At 37.1% G+C, this 22,534-nt stretch overlaps 2 protein-coding genes across 3 annotated transcripts in view; both read right to left on the reverse strand.

Moving 5' to 3' along the window:
* LOC100731122 (UDP-glucuronosyltransferase 1-6) overlaps positions 1 to 22,534 on the reverse strand; it is a 206,490-nt gene that overhangs the window by 122,158 nt on the left and 61,798 nt on the right. The gene's annotated exons all lie outside the window — the stretch shown is intronic.
* On the reverse strand, positions 69 to 22,533 carry LOC100719992 (UDP-glucuronosyltransferase 1A8-like). Its single transcript, XM_063237070.1, is given in 1 exon segment — positions 69 to 22,533. A coding segment is annotated over 1 exon segment (939 nt). The 5' UTR covers positions 12,803 to 22,533; the 3' UTR covers positions 69 to 11,863.

A 22,534-nucleotide genomic window follows, 5' to 3' on the forward strand; every position in this document is an offset into this window, starting at 1 on the left:
TGGCCTCACCTGAAGCCACACCAGGACCCAGTCCACAACTCTGCCAGAGTTTTCACCAGATAGGGGACGCCAGACAGCAAGCCCGTCTCTTACCAGAGCACAGGCAGATGGCCAGCCAACTAGAGACTCGACAAGGTTTCTGGCTGCCAGGAGTTGTCCCTGGCTGGTCCTGCCAGATTACAGGCTGCATGAAGTAGAGAAGGCCCATCCCTGTCACAGATCACCCTGAAGGGCCAGCAGATGGAGCTGCACACACAAACAGCAGGAGCATAAGAAAGATCAATTAGGAAATCGAAGTGAACTAATAAAGCTCCAATAACGCACTCCAGAGAAATGGAGATCGATGAAATGACTGCAAAGAATTCAGGAATCTCCCATTTTAAAAATTCAGTGAACTCTAGCAACGTATGGATGTAAAAGATTCATGAAATTTGGAAAACAGTCCACAAAAACAAGAAGAGGTGGCAGAAATACAAACAATAAAGAAGCAGAAAATAGGCCCCAAGACTGTCAAACCAGCATGCTGAAAGGCTGAAGCAGGAGAGTCAAAATCTCAACCCAGCCTGGACAATTTAACAATATCCTTGTTCAAAATTTAACATGTGAAAAAGACAAGGGATGTATTGGAAAAGCCATGGTTCATCACCAAGTATTACCAAAAAAAGGAAAAACTAGCAGCAAATACTTCCAGAGATGAATAAAACAATGTGACAAATCAGTAGAAAAACTGAGACATAACATCAAGGTAGACAGATTTCCCTCCTTCCATTTTCAGTCTATGAATTTCTTTTTGAGCGATTCCTCTTGAACTTTTCCTCCAGCAAGTGTGTAATGACCTTCTTTATCTCTTGCAATCATTTATGGTTCAAAATTCACATTGTCTTCAAACAGAATACTTACTCCTGCTTGTTTTCTGGATCCCTGTTGCATGGAAAATAGGTTTCTATTCTTCCATTTTCAGTCTATGAATTTCTTTTTTGAGCTAAATGTGTTTCTTTTGTACAGCATATTGTTGGATCTTGTTTCCTGATCAATTCTGCCTCTGTTTCATATGATTGGTAAATTGAGACCACTGACATTGATGGTTATAACTGATATGCATTGGCTTACCTTTGTTGTGATATTTTCTTGCTGCTGGTTCCCTAATATTCCCCTCTGTTTAACTGCTAACCCTGCCTGCTTTCTTTCCATTGTTCTTCTTGGAACTGTGGTTATCACTATCTCTGTCTAGAATATCTTTTAGTACTCTTGTAGGATTCGTTTTGGATCATGAATTTCTTCAGTTGTGCTCTGTCATGGAAGTATCTTATTTCTCCATTAAATTTGAAAAACAGTTTTTTAGGGTACATAATCTGGGTTGGAAGTTGCTTTCTTTCAGGACTTGAAATACTTCACTCCAAATTCTTCTTGACTTCAGGATTTGTATTGAAAAGTCTGCCATGAGGGGCTGGGGATTTAGCTCAGCGGCATAAGCGCCTGCCTTGCAAGCAGGCAGTCGTGAGTTCGATCCCTGGTACCAGTAAAAAATGAAAAAGACAAAAAAAAAAAAAAAAAAAAAGAAAAGTCTGCCATGATTCTGATGGATTTTTCTTCTATAAGTGACCTGTTTCTTTTCTCTAACAGCTTTTACTATTCTATTCTTGCGCTGAATTTCTGGAATCTTTGTTTATATATATTGGTGTAGTTTTATTTTGGTCATGGTTGTTTGGAGCTCTGTATGCTTCATTTATTTGTATGTCAAATTCTTTGTCCACATTTGGGAACTTTTCTGACATTTCTGTGGAGAATGTTTTTATGGTCCTTGCGCTATTTCCGGCATTTTCATTAACCCTATTCAATATGTTATTTCTTTTCGCATTTTCTTGCAGCTATTCGATTGATTTTTCATGGTCTCTTGTGATTTTTAAGATATCTTGCTTTTCATGATCATTAGTTACCATTATGTCTTCAAGATGTGCTCTTCTGTCGTCTCCTTCATTCAGTCTGTTTGTATATATTCTTAAAGGTTTAAATGCTTTCATTTCTGTTTGAATCTGTTTCATAGATACCATTTCTTTCCTATGTTGGGCATTTTTTGTTTCCATCAGTTTTCAAGCTCATCTATTCTTTTATCTGTGTCTTCTCTAATATCTTTGTCAGCATCATTAATTTCTGTACCTGGGATACTATTTTCTGTATAGCCTCTGTCACTAGTTTTTTTCAATTCTGTTGCTATCATTTCAGAAAGCTCCAGTGATTGATTTCCTATTTCTCTTATTTCATTGTGTTCTGAGCTTCTCCTTAGTGGTCTTGGGATCTGTAGTTATGTTTTGCTTCTATGGCTTGTCATTTTGTAATTTCTCTTTATTATTTTATTTAGGTTTCTATGTTGATACTTTCTGGCTTTTATGGTTGAAAGCTTTATCACTAGTATTGAGGCTTCCCTAGGAGACGGCTGCTTTTCCTGGATGTCCTCTGGGTGTACACTGCTCTTTGTTAACTATCCCAAGAATCTGCCTTCCCAACTGTAAAGGTTGCAAAGTCACTCTCTGGCTCTGAGTCCTTCATACTCGGTTTTGTTTTTCATTATAACCCTGTAAAATCACAGAGTTACACACAGGGGAGAAAAACTGATATATCACATCCTGGCTACAATAGGCCACTTAGCAATCACAATAGCTTCAAGTACAGTTTAGCTACAGAAATATGGTAATCTTTAATCTATTGCTTCCATTAGAGCAGACTCTAAAGTTATATAACAAAATAACTATATTTCTATGCAGCAATTGCCCCCTCAGTGAAATGATTTTAACCTTTTTTTTGGAGCAGAGAAGTTAAAACGCGTAGGGAACAGACTAAAGTGGTGAACAAGGTCAAATACAGTAGAGTCAAGGCTGGAGGTCAAAAGATGATCACTCAAGTTTTGGGAAACTGCAGGATGCAGGAGGGAATGAATTAAATAGAATGTGCAGTACTAATCATAAGGGAAAGAAACATGTTTACTCACTTGAAAGCTTAAATTCATAAACTAGGTAAGGAAAGAGAGAAAGACACTCAGTAGAAGAAAATGAAACAATAGATAAGAAACCCAAATGGTAAACAAAAAAGAAGCAAGAGCCAGGAGAATGAAAGGAAGAAAAGAAAGAAAAACAGTGGACCTAAGAAAGAGAGGAGAAAGAAAAAAAATCGAAAACCAGAAAATAATAACAAAACACAGGACAAAAAATATGACTTCCAAACAGATAGGAAAAGGATAACAAATCAGACACCCAAGAGAGAAAAAAGGTAATAAAATACCACTGGTGTCTACAGTTCTGAATTGTGACCAAATCCGATCCCAAAAACGTGCCATCTGTGGGGCAGATCTTGACCTCAGGATATGGGTGCCGGGACTTTGTTGGATGGAGCTCTCCAGGGCTCAACTGCAGCTCCTCGTTGCTACTTTGGTACGTCCATGTTGCTGGCCTTCCTGATTACTCTGTGCTCCTATGACCTGCTGTCCTGGGTCTTTGGCATTCCATTCCATCAGGCTGCTACAGGCACAGGTGAGCCCATATGCCCAGGTTCAGCCTGTCCTGGGTCTCAGGGTTTGGTCCTGCCTTCCACCAAAGGTTCATGTGCCCAAAGCAAAATTTTGACAGTAACAATAGTAGAAACATCACATACAAAAAGTCAATACATATATTAGTGGATTTGTACAAGAAATTTTTCACACCAAGAATGTATTATCCAACAAAACTGTTTTCTCAGATGAGAAATCAAAATTTTCCCACAGAAACAAAAATTTATGAGTCTCAGTACTAGAAAAAATTGTAAAGGCAGTTCCTTAAATGGAAAGCAAACCAACATTGAGAGTATGAAAATTTAGGAAAAATCACAACTTAAAATACATGAAAGACAAATGTTGATTGCATAATTAAACCAGACCCTTAATAAAATATTTTAAGATTATAATATTGGGATGTTAGACAATTTCAACCCTAATATATTGGATAACGTATAAAATCATGAATAAAAGTCATAGTTAAAATACATGGTAAAGCCATGCACATGACAGCATAATGGAAATTCTGACATTCAAACCATGAATGTTTAGAGAAGAGACAAGAGTAAATGTATATCCTATCAGTTAAAAGGTGTCTAAGAGTGAAGTTCACTGGAAAAGTGTGTGCTTAGTCCATGGGAAGTCCTCAGTTCAGTTTGCAGCACTAAATTATATTAATGATAACAACATTAAGAAAATATATAGTGTTATTTTTAATTAAACAATCAAGTAGTACAAATATTCTATGCTGGCCTTAGAGTAATTACAATGCAAATCTCTTTATTAGAATCACAAATAGAGAGGACTTTAAAGCATATGATTACTGAAACACACGAACTCACCAAGCAAGACCAAAGAGAAGGAAAAAATGCAAAGCATTTAAAGCAGAGTAGAGCTAGAAAACAATCAATACAGTGGCAGTAGTAATTCATTACCAATCAAGATCACTTGAAATAAGTTAAATCTCCAGTAAAAAAAAACAATTTAATACACCAAAAACAAAAAACAAACCACAAAAAATGAAATTCTGTTTGATGCCACCTATCTGTGTCTCTACAGGTAAGTAGAAAATTAGGGGATGGAAAAATATGTGTACAGCAAAAATGAAAAATAAAAATGGGTAGCTATACTTAGCACAAACAAAACTGATTTCAAGCCAGAGTCTTAGCATCGTGGAAGTGGACAACTTCTAGCACTAAATTGTATCAAAATGTATGACCATATTACAAAGAAAATTGATCCTCATATATCTCCTTGAACTAGGAAAAGAAAGAACACCTCAAAATAGACACAAAGAGGAAGTATCAGAGAATAAATGAGTGAACTAGAGAGTGGAAGATTACAAACATCCAGAAAGCTAAATATGTATCTTAAAGCAAAACACACACATATTTCACACAACTCTTCTTTAAATGGATAGGACTGGCACAAGAATGACCTCAGAGAGACTTCGACTACCCAGTGTAAACGATAAACTCTCCAGTACAGGCAACAGCTTGACCCTGGTAAACAAGAACCAAAAGCAATTAAAAGTTTCACGTAGGACTAAGGGTCGCCCCGCAGTCCTCTGATGCCACCTTGTGTACCAACCTGTGCTGAGTGCACCTACAGCCTTAAACTCAAACATCTCATCCAGATTCTTTTGAGAGTCCTTGAAATTGCGCCTCCAGCCTTAAAAGCTAAATGAACTCAGTCCCCTCCTTTAGATATTTGCTGATATTCATTCAGATGTTAGACTACTTATAGATGAGCTGTCTTCCCCAGAGTTTTAGATTCCAATAACTCCCCATGCACCATAATTAACAATAATGACAATTACATTCTCACAAAAAATGTAAAGTATGATGCCAAAATTCACATGCACTCACAAAGTATTGATTATTTAAGATACCTTATGAGGTAACTCTATAATAAAACTGAAATAGTACAATATCTGCAAAAAGAAAGACATAGTGACCAGTGATCAGAATACAGAAGTAAAAAATGCACCTAACATGAATAGACTTTTCACAAGATATCAAAAATATTTAATTCATAAACAATATCCTCTTCAATAAACTTCTAAAGAAAACAATGTCTATATGCATACAAAAATTCGGACCCTTCATCCATATTATATTTACCATTCAACTAAAAATGAATAAAACATCCAACTGAAGACAGAAATAATAGAACTATGGAAAGAACAACAGAAATAAATTATAAATACTGATGTAGCCAGTGATTTTTTTATCTGAGTCCAAATGCACAAGGAAAATAAATTAAATAAATGGGGTTACATCAAACACAATTTTTCTCTGCAGCAAAAGAAACAATCAATGATATTAAACACACACTAGGAATTGATTTAAAAAAATTTATAAAAATACATCCAGTGGAGGGTTCATGTCCAACTCCAATGGTAGAACCAAAGATCTTTTATGGTTGTGTAGATGTATAACACCTGCATACTACTACAGCGTCAATGCCTCTAACCAACGCCACTAGACTAGACTTAGTAGCCAGTGGCTAGACTTAGTAGCCAATGCTACTGAAACTCATCAAAAAGTGGAAGAGACTGGCAGTGCTTTCTTTATTTTCTTGATCTAAGCAATTTTACTCTTCTCCTGAATGATGATCTACATGTGGGACTAAGGTCGCCCTGTAGTCCCCTGATGCCAGCTTATGTACAACCTATGCTGAGTGGCCCTACAGCATCAAACTCAAATAGCTTATCTAGAATTTTGAGATTCTTCAAAATTGAACCCCTACACCTAAAACCTGTATGTACTCAGTCCCCTCTTTAGCTATTTACTGATATTCACTCAGATGTCAGACTGCCTATAGATAGATGAAGAAAGTCTGTTCTTCCCAGGAGTTTTAGGCTCCAGGCGGCTCCTCATGTACCATCAATAACAACAATGACAATTATCTTCCTCATAAAAATGTAAAGTACAATGCCAAAATTCACATGCACTCACAAAGTATGGATTATTTAAGATACCTTATGAGGAAACTCTGGAATGAAATTGAAATAGTACAATATCCACACACACACAAAAAAAAGACACAGTGATCAGTGATCAGATTTCACAAGTAAAAGATGAACCTAACATGAATAGATTTTTCACAAAAATAACAAAAAACATAATTTATAAAGAATAGTCTCTTCAATAAATATCTAAGAAATACTGAATCTCCATTTTCATCAAACAATAAGAACTTTCATTCATATTATACTTAACATTCAACTAAAAACGAATAAAAGATCCAACCAAAGACACAAATACTAAAACTACTAAAAGAACAACAGAGGAAACTATAGTATACTGGTGTGGACAGTGATTTTTTAAAATCTGAATTCAAAAGCTTAAGGGGAATAAACTGGACAAATGGGTTTACATCAAGCAAACATTTTCTCTACAGCAAAGGAAACAATCAATGATATTAAAGACACCCTAGGTATTGTGAGAACATATTCATAAGCCATACGGCCAGTGGAGGGTTCGTGTCCAAATCCACTGGTAGAAGCACAGAACTTTTATGACCATGTCACTATATAACACCTTCATATTGCTACAGCCTGAATGTCTTCAACCTGTACACACTGAGCCGTGTTCCTCCCAGCTAGACTTAGTAGCCTCTGCTACTGAAACTGATCAAAAAGTGGAAGAGACTGGGACTGCTTTCTTTATTTCCTTGACCTAAGTAATTTTACTCTTTTCTTCAATGGTGATATACCATACTTGAAGAGAAAATTAATTCCATCTCTAGACATAAGTAGCATGGAGAAATTCAGGACGATTTCTTGACAGGAGGGATGCATCCCCCTCAGGGATGCAACGTTTGTAAGGCCTAAGACTCTGCATACAAACACACATACTAACAGACACAAACACACGTACTCACCAGTACACCAGCATCATCACACATACCCTATCACCATAGCTTCCCTCCTATCAAGAAGGTGCACTTCATGGCATGACTGATCTTCCTAAGCAATGCAAAAGGTTAACAGGTTTCTCAAGAAAGCTGTACACCTGACATAAGAATGGACAGGTGTATGGGGTCCACAGCCCTCTGGATGAGACTTTCTTTGGAATTTTAACCTATCCAGGCTCTAAGTCAATGGACCATCTTTGACATCTGAATATATCTTTCAGAGTTTTACGTAAGTTCTAGTCACACTCAAAAATATAGAAATTTTTAAGATTTTCATATATATCCTTCAAAAAACCAATTTTCATTTTATAAATACATACATGATCGTATTTATTACATATTTTATAACATTTTAAATGTATGTTAGAGTATGCACACAAGTATATAGACAACACCCTATGGCACAATGCATTTCACATTCTCAGAAATATCTTTGTGTGGTGGGTCACATAAAATTGCACACATCATTTATATCTCTAAATCCCTCTGAGTGACCCAGTGAACCACACTCAACTTTCTCTTAGTTCAGGAAGTTTCAGGGTCCAGCCTTGGGTAAAGAGCATAATGACAGATGCAAAGCACAGAGAGATATGTGCCCAAGTTCAATGTCTTTGGATCCTCGTCATGCCATCAGTCGAAATTCAAGCAAAATATTGATGACCCTACAACTGTAGTCATCCTACTTCATAGAAATTAAATTCTATCATCACTTTACCCTCGTTAACCGAAGACCCCCATCTTGAAACCCTGTTAATATGTCCCAGACCATGATTTAGCTATAAGATCATCTCGATGAGTATAAAGACAAAACAAACTAATACAAATGCATACCTCCTCCAATAAAAGATATCAGATACTTAATCTGAATGAAACAACTATTCATTCACCTAGAGTATTACTCATATATTTCTTAAGATTTCTACTATTATAAGATGCAAACACAACTACAAAGACGCTCAGCCACCAGATCTTTGACAAAGAGTCTAAACAAGTTCACTGTAAGAAGGATAGCCTCTTTAATAAATGGTGTTGGAAAAATTTGCTCTCCACGTGCCGAAGGCTAGCTAGACCCATGCCTATCACAATGTGTAAACTAAAATCAAAGTGGATCAAAGATCTAAATATTAAAACAGAAACACTATATCTACTGGAAGAAAAGGTAGGTAGAAGTCTTGGAGACACAGGGACAGGCAGAGAATTCATGAACAAAATGCAAACTGCACGGGAAATACTTTAAACAATTAACAATTGGGACCTCATATGTTTAAAAAGTTTTTGCACTTCAAAAACACTACCAAAAAGGTGAAAAGAAACTCTACTGAATAGGAAAAAATTTTAACCCTCAACCCCTCAGACAAAGAACTTATATCTAAAACATAGAAAAAATTGAAAAACATCAGGACCCCTTAAATTCAAAGACCATCTCCAAAAATGGGCATCTGAGATGAACCTAGAGTTCTCAGATAAAGACATATAAATGGAAAATAAATACAAGAAGAAATTTTAACCATCACTGGTCATTGAAGAAATGCTAATTAAAACGAATTGAGATTTCATCTCACCCAAAAAAGAATGGCACCCATCAAGAAACCAACTGATAACAAATACTGGTGAGGTTGTGGGCAAAAACGAACACTTTTTCACTGTTGGTGGGAGTGTAGACTGGTGCAGCCACTATGGAAATCACTATGGAGATTACTCACAAGACTTGGATTACAAGTTCCTTTCAATCCAGCTATTTCCCACCTGGGTATTTTCCCATAAAAACTGAAGAAGTCATGTCACAGTGATATACGTGCACCCATGATTATAGGAGCAAAATTTGCAGTAGCTAAATCTTGGAAACAACCAAAATAACCATCAAAAACAAGGTAGATGAAAAAGATATGGTATTTTTATACAAAGGAATATTACTCAGATATATAAAGGATGATCTTGAGGCCTTTATACGTAAATGGAATGAACTAGAGACTATCCTCATAAGTGAAATAAATAATAATCATATTGATAAATATCACATTGTGTCTCTGATGTAAAAAGTAATAAAAATCGGAGGAGTAATAAGATCTGAAATGTGTAATTGCTACTGTAAAAAAGAAAAGGAAGGAAAGTACTCCAAAGGATATAACTGGATGTATCTTTAACTGTGTAAGATAGATAACCACATTACTAACTTTTTGTTGGATCGCTGAATAGAACAGTTTGCACTATCATTGTTTGATTGTCTACTTCCTGTGTCTCAATTTTGTAACTTGAACAACTATTTCTAAGGTGATAATATGTAATTTATCAATTAATGATCACTTAGCATTAATTTTTCTTGAAATTCTGTATTATTTCTACTCTTTTTTCTGTTTTGCTTTCTGTTTTTCTTTAAATAAAAAAGATTTCTTCTATTATAAATTGTTGAATCCAAATTTCAGTGACACAGCCCTCTAGTACTGTTACACAATGTTTTTGAAGTGCGTGTTCCCAAAATGCAGAGCAAATATTTCTGTGGTCTGAAAGAACAAAACCTGAAGTTCAGAGTGCTAAGGCCTGGGCCCCATGTAGCGCTATTGGAAAGTCACCTGAGCCTCAGGAGCCTAGAGGGAGCTGCATAGACAAGGGACCTGGAAGGGGACCTTGGATTTCATCCCTCTGGAGTCACACATTTGGTTTCCTGGTTCCTCCAGGGAGAACTTGCCTCCATCCACCCTCTCACCCTAATGCAAGGCACTCACCACACAGACACTCATAAAACCACAACCAATCAATTTTGGACTGCAAGTTTCAGACCTACAAAGCAAGATCAACCTTTTCCCTTTATGGGTAAAGGACCTCAAGAATTTCCTGATAGATTCACAAAGCTGAGTGATTTTGGTACTATGAATATCAAAGAGAAAATCATTAGTCAAGGATAGTTTTTACATAAGTCTCACAAACTCATAAAGAAAAAATAAGAATATGGCTAAATAACCAGTTTTTCATTTGGTAAAGGAAAATATGAGAATAGTGAAGAAAGGTTAGAAGTATGCACAGTCAAAACAGGCATTTCACTACCAGACATTAAAGCTCGCTACTTTAATTAAACTGAAGTTCTCAAGAATCAACAGCAAAAGAGGATGGTAGACAAAGTGAGTGGTCAGAAGCAGATGCAGAGAACATAGAAAATTAAAATAACATGAGGATGCATTTCTGTTCCACGAGTGAGAACACAATTATTACTAAATGGTATGGGCACAATCAGTTATACTTTGGAAAATAAGTAAAATTGGATCCTTTCACTCTGTGGATTAAAGGACTACTTGAAAAAAATAAAGGGTATCAACACTGCAAGAGTTTTAAAGAGAAAATATATACAATAAATTTCTGTGCCTCAGTTCTGGGAAAAAGCACACTAAAGAAATCCAAAAAGCACTAAATTAAGGTTACCCAATTTGACTATGGGAAAGTGAAACACTATAAGGAAAAATAAATGAAGAAGCCAATGAAAACTTGTTGGCAATACCTAGATTCAACTAAGTACTGAAATTTCAAATATCGAGACCTTATAGCTACTGTTTATAAAAACAGCTCTGTCAAATTGAATAAAACATGACTATGGAACTCAGAAAAGAAGAAATGCAAATGGTCAACAGAACAATGGCAGCAGAATTCAAAAATTACAGCAGATAAACACAAAATTTTTGAGCAGAAAATTCAGAAAACCTTAAACATTAGACAACGTCTGTAATCCAGAGAGTCATAAAAAAACAAAACTCTCAAAGAAAAGTAAAACTAGGGTGAGATCAAATAACATACAAAAGCAAATTATTCAAGAAGGATATGTGCATTACACCCAGACAATCTGTTCCTGGCACTTCAGATTATTCAGGTAATAAAGATAACATGAAAATATTTGAATGTAAAGAAAACAGGTAGAGGTATTTTCTGAGTCTTGTTCAAGAAGGAAAAAGTAGAAAAAGTATAATTTTAACCATCAGTTGGTTTTATAAATTAAATGGAACCAGATATTTTTTAACAAAATTATTAAAAGAATATGTCAAATCTTTAATGTTGGCCTGTGAATGTGTCTACTAATATGGAAAAGTGAAAAATTCAAGACAAAGAGAAATACATCTAGTGCATTTTTCATTTTAGTTTACTCATAGTGATGAGAAATTTTGCATGCGATACATACACATCTGTGTTCCAATTTCAAAACTTAGAAATCATGCACACACATTTTTAGACTATGTTCCCATAGGTGGAAACAGCACACTTGCATAAAATATAGCTTTTGCCAGTGTTTTTGAGACAAATAATATTAAAAAACAATCTGGAAATCACATATACTTGAACCAATTTTTTATAATGCACACAAACAAAGGATGCTGTATGAAATTTATAAATCAGCAATGAAATAAAACAAAGCAACATATTGAACCAAAAAGACATTCATGGATCATCAGGAAGAAATCTTTTTAATTTATGTGCAAAGTCATGATACCCTGACTGTGCCAAAGGACAGAAAGAACGTACCTTAGACAAGGGCTTTCCCTCAAGGCAATTGATTCCACCAACGAAAACCATGTTGGGCATCACAGGTCTGGCAAAGTCAAAGACAAAGTCCATGCGTAACAACCACACTGATGGATGACTGAAAAGATCATATGTGCTAACAGGTCTTTGGAGAATTTCAGCAGCAAGTTCTAAGGAATTTTTATAGAAATAATTGCAAAATAAATGCTCCTCCAGGTGGGTGAAAAGATTCTGCACTCTCTCTTTGAAACTCATAACATCCGAAACTACTGAGAAAAGTCTGGGAACATAAGAAAGCGCAGAGGGGCACTGTGTGCCTTCTTCAAGAAGGTGGCACATTACTACCCTGGCAAAGGCCACAGATGGCAATGAAAAATACTTGGCAACAATTAAGCCACACACATCGAAAGGTTCCGTCAACAGCACATCAAAAGAAGTCTTTTTTAAATACTCAACTATTTTCTGTGCATTAAACAAACCCCTACAACATGAAAAGGTAACGTCTAGAAAGTGTTTGGATGAACTTGTTGTAATAGAGTACATACTTTGCTCCGGAGTTTTCCACTGAGTGTCACGAAAAAGCTGAAATGCATGATTCAACTCCAGCACAGTAAACGAAGTTGGCTAGGTCTTTACTGTGAAGTTCAGTGACTGTCCCAGTTGCCAACCAGCCTCTGACATGACCACAACCACTTCATGTCCTCTCTGGATGAGCTTCTCTAGCACAGAGCACATGGAAAACCATGGGCTCCCATCCAAGGGCACCACCAGCAGCCTGCCTGCCTGGGTAAAGCCTGAAGCCAGCAACAGACACAGGAACAGAGGTAGAGGGACAGGCGAACTTACAGGAGCCATTGGGACTACAGCCCTGAGTCAACTAGGTGCTCGGACACAGCGTGTGTGATGCAATGGTTAGAACAAGTACAGGCACAAAACCTGCTACAGAATGGGTGGAGATTCATATATCAATACAGGAAGCAGCACTCACTGAAAATGATTTACTCAGAGCAATAATGATTAGCGAGGTTCATTTGCCGACATCCCTACAAGCACATATTCCAGACATCGACAGTTTGTCATCATTGTCAAATATATTACTGCCCTACATGGTGAACTTGCAAACACAGATATTGAAGAATGGAATTTAACATTAAGATATCACAAAATTGAAAGTCAGTGTTCATTGATTAAAGTTTCTATTACCATAAATTGTGAAACAGAAAAATTTACACATGGTTTTCCCATAACCCAGGTTTCAGCCCAGCTCTCGAAAATCTCTGCGAGTTCCACAAACACACATGGTCACAGACACAAACACACATACTCACCAGTATACCAGCATCATCACACACACCCTATCACCAAAGCTTCCCTCCAATCAGGGCGGTGAACTTTACAGCATGACTGGTCTTGCTAAGTAATACGAAAGGTTAACAGGTTTCTCAAGACAGCTGTACACCTGACATGAGAATGGACAAGTGTATGGGTCCACAGGCCTCTGGATGAAAACTTTCTTTATAATTTTATTTGATCCAGACTCTAAGTCAATGGTTCATCTTTGACATCTGAATATATCTTTCAGAATATTACATCATTTTCAGTCACACTCAAAAACATACAAATTTATTAGACTTTAATATATATCCTTTAAAAACTGTATTTTCATCTTATAAATACATGCATAATCATTTTATTGCATATTTTACTGTATATTTTAAATATATATTAGAATATACAAATAATCAAGTATATAGAAAACACCATCCGGCACAATGCATTTCACATTCTAAGAAATTTCTTTCTGTGGTGGGTAATATAGAATCACACACATCTTTTATATCTTTAAGGTCCTATGGGTGACCTAGTGAACATCACTGAACTTGCTCTTGGTGCAGGAACTTGCAGGATCCAGCCTAGGATAAACAGCACCAAGACAGACCATAAAGCCAGAGAAATGTGTCCCCAGATCCAACCTCAATGGGTCCTGGTCTTGCAAAGAGTAGACATTCAAACAACATATTAATGCACCTAAATCTGTAGTCATCCTGCTTCATAGAAATTAAACTCTTTCATTTTGCCACTAGTGTCTGAAAAAACACCCAACCTCAAAACCCTATTAATACGTCCCAGATCATGATTTAGCTGTAAGATCAACTCGATGAGTATAAAGACAAAACAAACTAAAACAAATGCATACTTCCTCCAATAAAAGGTATCAGGTGCTTAATCTAAATGGAACAACTATTCATTCACCTAGAATATTACTCACGTATTTCTTAAGATTTCTTCATTTTATAAATAGTTGAATCCAAGTTTCAGTGATCCAGCCATCTAGTAGCCATCTTCCAAACATCTCACACAATGTTTTGGAAGTGTGTGCTCTCATAATGAAAAGCACATATTTCTGTGGTGTGCAAGAACAAACCCTTAAGTTCAGTGCGCTGAGGGCTAAGCCCTATGGTGGTGGTATTGGGAGGTCCCATGAGCCTTAGGAGCCTGGAGGGAGATGCATGGACAAGGGTCCTGGAAAAGAATGTGGATTTCCTCTCTCTGGAGTCTCACATTTGCTTTCCTGGTGCCTGCAGGGAGAACTTGCCTCCTCCCACGCTCACCATAATGCAATGCGCTCACTAGACACTCATAAAACCACAACTAATCAATTTTGGACTGCAAGTTTCAGACCTTTGAAGCAAGATCAACCTTTTCCCTTTACAGGTATAGATCCCAGGAAATTCCTCATAGATACACAAAGCTGAGTGATTTTGGCACTACAAATATTGGAGATAATTATGAGTCAATGAGAGTTTTTACATAATAAATCTCACAAATTCATATAAGAAAATAAGAATAAGGCTAGATGGCCAATTTTTCATTTGATAAAGGAAAATATGAGAATAGCCAACAAAGTTTAGAAGCATGGACAATCCACAGAGGCATTTCACTATCAGACATGAAAACTCAATTCTTAAACTGTAGTTCTCAAGAATCAACAGTAAAAGAGGACAGTGGGCAAAGTGAGTGGTCAGAGGTAGACTCAAAGGACATAGAAAATATAAACAAAATAAAAATGCATTTCTGTTCCATGAATGAGAATACAATTATTCTTAAGTAGTATCAGAAAATCAGTTATACTTTCAGAAAATAAGTAATTGAATCCTTTCACTCTGCAGATTAAAGGTTAAACTGGAAAAAAATGTGAGGTATCAACACTGGAAGAGTTTTAAAGAGCAAAATATATACAAGATATTTCTGTGCCTCAGATCTGGGGAAAAGTACTCAAAAGAAATCCAAAAGCACTAAATTAAGGTTAACCAATTAGATTATGCAAACGTGACACCCTGGAAGACAAAAAAAAAAAAAAAATTGAAAAAGTCAATGAAGAATTGCTTGGAATGCCCAGATAAAAGCTAAATTTGAAATTCCTAGTATTCAATCCTTACAGGTATTGTTTGTGAAATCCAGCTTTGTCAAATTTAATTAAACATGAATATGTAATGCACAAAAGAAGAAATACAAATGTCCAACTGAGAAATGGCAGTAGGATTTAAAATCTACAGCAGCTATACACAAAATTTTTGTCCAGGAAATTAAGAAAACATGAGACACTGGACAATGTCTGTAAGACAGACAGGCATAGCAAAACTGAAAGTCTCAAAGAAAACTGGAATCACAGTGAGGTGATATAACATATAAAAGTGGTTCCTCAAATTATTAAACACTATGTGTACATCATTGAACTCAGAAACTCTGTTCCTGACTGCCTTGGTTACTTTTTACTTGTTGCTGAGACAAAATACATGAAGCCCAAAGTTGGGAAAAGAAAGGTTTATTTCTTATAGTTTTTGGAGTTTTCAGTCTATATTCAGTTAGCTCCAAGGAAGGGTAGCATGGCTGGGCCACAGTTCGTGGTGTCTACAAACAGCAAGGCAGAAACCCACAAGAGAGAGGCACACACCTTCTTCCTGCCATTACATTGCATTACACCACCCCTAGGCAAGTGTAGTACTCACACCCCCAATCCAAGCACTAGACAATGAATCAATTACAAATGCATAATGGGAACACAAGAGGCCTGGGGGCCACCAACATAAACCATGACATACCACCCCTGGCCCCTAGGACTGACTCATGTACATCCTTTATACAAAAGATTTAGCCCATCTCCATGAGTTGCCAAAGTCCTAACAGTTTCAGCATTGCTGAAAAGTTCAAGTCCCAAGTCTCCAAGATCTATGGCAAATTCTTAACTGTAACCCCCTGTACAAATGAAACTGTGTTAAGATCAGAGCTCAAGGACCCACCCAGAGCCCAGCCACACTAGGCTGTACTGGTCTGGCAGGTTTGAGGCTTGCACAGGACATGCCCAGCAACCTTCTCCAAAACCGAAAAATTCAGCTGCTGGTGGCTGGGGTGAGTCCGCTCCCCATCCCGAGCCTGGGAAACTTATTAAGATCATCACTCCCAGAGCTCAAGGACCCACCCTGAACCCAGCTACACTAGGCTGCACTTGTCCAGCAGGTTTCAGGCCTGCCTAGGACACGCCTAGCAACCTTCTTCAGAACCTGAAAATTCAGCTTGCGGCTGGGTGAGTCCGTTCCCATCCCTAGCCTGGGAGACTGCGTTAAGATCATCGCTCCCAGAGCTCAAGGAACCGCCCAGAGTCCAGAGACACTAGACTGCACTCTCCTGGCAGATTTCGGGCCTGCCCAAGACAAGCCCAGCGACCTTCTCCCAAACCGGGAAACTCAGCTGGAGGCTGGGGTGGGTTTGCGTGCCATCCCGAGCCGCAAGAGACTTATTAGGATCATCATTCTCAGAGCTCAAGGACCCACCCAGGTCCCAGCCACACTAGAATAGCCTTGGGAAGCTTTGCAGCCTGAGTAGACTACGCCCAGCAACCTTCTTCAATTATGGGAGTTGAGAGCAAGTGAAGTGAGTTCCAGGGCATTGGTCTTTGCTCAGGGAGAGCTTTCGCCCATCATTCATTATTTTCTTGTTAAGTAAGATACTTTGGGACAAAAGCACAAATGAAGAGTATTTTTGAAATGACAGCAAAAATTTTGAAAGACATAAAGGGGACAAATGAATATATGCAACAAAACAGGAAAATTTATTTGTACTTAAGAATGGACACACAAATTCATTACACTACAGTTTCGTTTTTGTATAAGGTTAAAAATTTGGAAAAAAAAAAGACAACAATCCTGGTCAGTAACTAACAGCTGAATATAAATTTGGACTATGTAATGAAGCCATAAAGTCAGAACAACAGTAGAAACACAGATTTTTTATTGCCATGTAATACCTAAATTCCTCTAAGGCCTTATTGCCGTGCAATGCTGTAACACCTGCATACTGTTGTACTCTAAGAAAATAGCTTCATTATATGTGTATTATAGCCAACCTGCAAACGTGGCTTACTAAGTGTGTTTTTTTTTCCTTTTTCCCTAACTGATATGTTAAGTGACCTAATTGATATGTTGAGCAACACTCTCCTCTGTAAAGAATTGCAAGAATCTCACCTAATTGATATGTTAACCATTGTTGCCCTCTACAAACTACAGAAGTTGTGCTAAAACAAGCTAACAAGGGTTGTTAATCATTGTTAGGCGCCTCTATTCTCCGCTAAAGAGCTAAAGAAAACTAGAATGGCCCATTAATTTACACTTGTTTAAAGTAACCTGCTTGTGTGCAGAGAGATTTGCGTATGAGTTTAATCCTTTACCCTGACCTTGACACATAACCGCCGTTTTCTGTCCTGTATGGCACCTTATTGCCTCCCTCTCCCCTCACCTATCTATCTAGGCCATAAAGAATTTGGGTTTCTGGTGACCTCTTCCCGACCCGGTGATGATCTGTCATAAAATGAGCCTGCCCCAATTTTAAGAACTGTTTAGCTTCAAAGAAATTACCGGGAAATACTATGGCCCAAACCCCAACCGGTGCTTTCCTTTTGTTCTGTATGCATCAAATGAGTTAGATATCAGATCTTTGTAAAACTTAAGTTTCAGCTTCTTGTAACTCTTGACCCCTTCGCACCCACTAGCGAAAACGAGCTGTCCTGGGATAATTAACTTCTCCACTTTCTTCTCCAAATATTACTGCAGATGTGCCACTCCGAGATAATGCCAGTCTGTAGGATGGGAGTAATTTGAGAAACACCAGGAACTCCCGAGATTGTCAGAGCTAAGTGGACAGCAATACAGTTTCCAGACTCGGGTCAACAAGTTTGATGGCTCTGCAGATTTCTTTGTTTCTCCCCCCCCCCCACTTTTCCTCCAGCCTCTTTTTAAAGTCCTCCCTTCAGTCTCTGGGACACAGTCTCCAAATTGGCTCCCGGAGACTGGTCGCCAGGCCTGGAAATAAAGCCTTTGCCACCTAAATTTTCGGTCTCTTGCCTCCTTGGATTTTATACCGGGGCCCAAGTTATAACACATACCTCCATTGCATTATTGCTGTGTAGCTCTGTAACACCTGCATACCTCTACAGCCTTATTGCCATGTAGCTCTATAACACCTGCATCCCTCTACAGCCTTATTGCCATGTAGCTCTATAACACTTGCACCCTCTACAGCCTTATTGCTGTGTAGCTCTATAACACCTACATACCCCTACAGCCTTATTGCCGTGTAGCTCTGTAACACCTGCATCCCTCTACAGCCTTATTGCTATGTATGTCTGTAACACTTTCATACCTCTACAGCATTATTGCCATTAGCTCAGTACCACTTGCATGCCTCTCCAGCCTTATTGCCGTGTAGCTCTATAACACCTGCATACCTCTGTGGCCTTTATAACTCTAATTGTACACACCACGCCTGCATTTCTTCCACTTAGACTTTGAAGCTAATTGTACTGAAACCCATCAAAAATTGGAAGAGACTGGGTGTGATTTCTTTGTCTCCCCCATCAAATCAGTTTTAATGTTTTCCTGAATGGTGATATACTCTACTTGATAAAGAAATTAATTCCATAATCAGATATATCCAGGAACTCAGGATGATTTGGTTACAGGAGGCCCCAGGAGTACACCTTACATAGGGCCTAAAACACTGCATACAAACACACATGCTCACAGACACAACGCACAATCAAACAAACCCTATCCTTCACTTTTCCTTCATCAGAAATACAATACAGATGCTGGTTCACCCAAGATGCCAAATTAGTTGATTTTACAAGAGACTGGCTGCACATTTGAAACAAGGACAAAGAAGGACAGAAGGAACTGCACACAAACACATACACACAAAGACACATACAAACAAGCTCACTAATACCCAAGCATCAAACATACACACCCTATCATGTCTCATTGAGGGAATGAACTTCACACCATGCCTGATCTTTCTAAGCAATATGAAAAGTGAATGGTTTTCTCAAGACAGCCTGTACACCTGACATTAGAATGGAGAAATGTATGGAGCCCACAAAACACTGGATGAAAACATTCTTTTGGAATTTTATGCCATCCAGACTCTAAGTCAATAGACCATTTTTGACATCTGAATATATCTTTCAGAATCTTACATCATTTCCAGTCATAAACACATAAATTTATAAAATCTTTCATAGACTTCAACAACAATATAAACTGTACTTTCATTTTTTAAATACATACATAATCACTTTTATCACATGTTTTACTATATATTTTAAATATATATTAGAATATACAAATAACAAAGTATATAGAAAACACGATATGGCACAATGCGTTTCACATTTTAAGAAATAGCTTTTTCTGATGGGTGATACAGAATTGCACACATCTTTTCTATCTCTAAACCACTCTGGGCAAGCCAGTGAACCACACTGAACTTGCTCTTGGTGCAGGAAGTTGCAGGATCCAGCCGGGGTAAACAGCACAAGACAGACCAGAAAGCACAAAGAAACTGTATGGCTTAGATTCAGCCTCTTTGGGTCCTGGTCTTGCCAGGAGTAGAAATTCAAGCAAAATATTGATGCAAGTAAAACTAATCACTCTGCTTCACAGAAATTAAACACTTTTACTTTGTCACTTGCTGACCGAAAAACACCCAACCTTAAAATCCTATTAATATGTCTCAGACCACAATTTAGCTATAAGATCAACCTGATAAAAACAATCTCATACAAATGTATACCTGCTTCAATCAGGTGCTTAATCTAAATGAAACAACTCTTCATTCACCTAAAATATTACTCATGTATTTCTCTAGATTTCTGCAATTATACATGATTGAATCCAAGTTTCAGTGACCCAGCCCTCTGGTATTGTTACACAACGTTTTGGAAGTGCATGCTAAGGACTTGGGCCCCATGGTGGTAAGCCTCCACCACGTGAGCCTCAGGTCACGTGAAACTCAGAAGCCTGGAGGGAGACACATGGACAAGGGTCCTGGAAGAAGACCATGGATTTCATCCCTCTGGAGTCTCACATTTGGCTTCCTGGTTCTTGCAGGGAGAACTTGTCCCCTCCCACACTCACCATAATGCAGTGCCCTGGCAGAAGACTCAAAATGCTGAAACCACACAGTTCGGACTGTAAATTTTAGACCTATGAACAAAAATCCACCTTTTCCCTGTAAAGATAAACGGCCTCTGGAATTTCCTCATAGTGATACAAATCTTAGAACTACAAATATGTGGAGGAAATCATTTACTGATTATATTTTTTGCCTAAAAAATCTAACTAACTCATGAGAAAAAATAAGAACATGGCTAAATAACCAATTTTTCATTTGATGAAGGAAAATATGATGATAACCAACAAAATTTAGAAGTGCAAATTGCAAACACACATATTTCACTACCAGACATTAAAACACACTATTTAGTTAAACTGTAGTTCTCAAGGATAAACACCAAAAGAGGATCTGTTTCCTCGGTAAAATCCTGTAATCTGAGCAACTACTTTTAAGATAGCAGTATGAATATATTAACAAGTGTTAATTTACTATTTTGTTTTGAAATTCTGTATCATTTTTATTCTTTTGTTGTCTCTTAAGAAAAAAAATACATATATTTGGAAAAAAGACAAAGTGAGTAGTCAGAAGCAGACTCAAAGAATATAGAAAATTAAAATGAGACTAAGATGCATTTCTGTTCTGTGAATGAGAACACAATTATTACTAAGTGATATTAATTCAGTCAATTATACTTTCAGAAAATAAGTAAAACTGGTTACCTTCACTCTGTGGATTAAAGGGCTAGTTGAAAAAAATCAAGGCCTTCAATATTAGAATTTTGAAGAATATATATATACACACAATCTATTTCTGTATATATACAATATATACATAATTTTAAAGAATAAAACTATATTTACAACATATTTCCGGGGAAAAGTTCTCAAAAGAAAACCCAGAAAGTAATAAATTAAGGTTAAACAATTTGACTACAGAAAAGTGAAACACTGCAAGACAAAAGAAATGAAGAAGTCAATGAAAAATTGTTTGCAATCCCTAGAGAAAAGTGAAGAAATTCCTAATATTCAAGCCTTATAACTATTATTTGTGAAAAGAGCTCCATCCAAAATTAAGAAACATGATTATGTAATTCACAAAACAAGGGATGCAAATGGCCACCAGAGCAATGGCAGTGGGACATATAAACTACAGCAGCCATATACAAAATTTTTGTCCAGAAAACTAAGAAAACTTTAAATATTTGACAAAGTCTGGAGCAATAGAAGGTAGGAAAAAATCTACAACTCTCAAAGAAAATAGCAGTTAGAGTGCAGTTGGGCAAAATTTAAAATCAGTTTCTCAAATGTATTAAAGCAACTATGTGCACATCATAGAACCCAGCAACTCTGTTCTGAGGATTATAGCCTATTAAGATAAGAGCAATATTATGGACAGACTTGGACATTGAAGATGTTTACTATAAATTTGGCTCATAAAATCAAAAGTAGGAAAAGCTTAAACATCTATTTCTATTGGTTGATTTTAAATAGTAAGGTATAGTCAAAGTAAAATTTACCAAGATTACTAAAAGAGCATACAAAATGTGTAAGAAGTGGCCTATAAATATGACCACTTAGGAGAGCAAATGAAATACTCAAGGTAAAGATCAGTACACCAAGCCCAGGGGTGGCAAATCTATGGCACACTTGCCATAACTCGCTGTTTGTCATCACTGAAAGCTCTAAAGATTCACCATCACTGATGTAGCCTACTATTACATTTTAGTTTACAAAAACAAATGTGAAAATTTACATGAGTGCTCTCTCTCATATGTGTGTGTCTCTGTGTTCTGATCTCAAAACTTGGAAGACATGCACAACAATTTTCTACAGCACCTTCCCATAGATATAAACATATACAACTGGCATAAAATGTAGTTTTTTCCAGTGTTTCAAGAAACACTATTAAAAATATGATTTAGAAATCATATATACTTAAACTAACTTTATATACATTCACATACAAAAAGGCTGCTTTATGAAGTCTGTGAGCTTGCAATTAAACCAAATGGAAAAAAGGATTCATTAAACCAGAAAGACAAATATGACACAGGTAAGTGACCTATCACAGTTCAGAAAGGAATCATTTCCATTAATGTGCAAAATTAGGATACCCTGAATGTATCAAAGGAAAGAA

This window comes from Cavia porcellus, unplaced genomic scaffold, assembly GCF_034190915.1.
Source record: "Cavia porcellus strain 051 isolate PalLab524CR breed Dunkin Hartley unplaced genomic scaffold, mCavPor4.1 scaffold_26, whole genome shotgun sequence".
Lineage (NCBI taxonomy): Eukaryota > Metazoa > Chordata > Mammalia > Rodentia > Caviidae > Cavia > Cavia porcellus.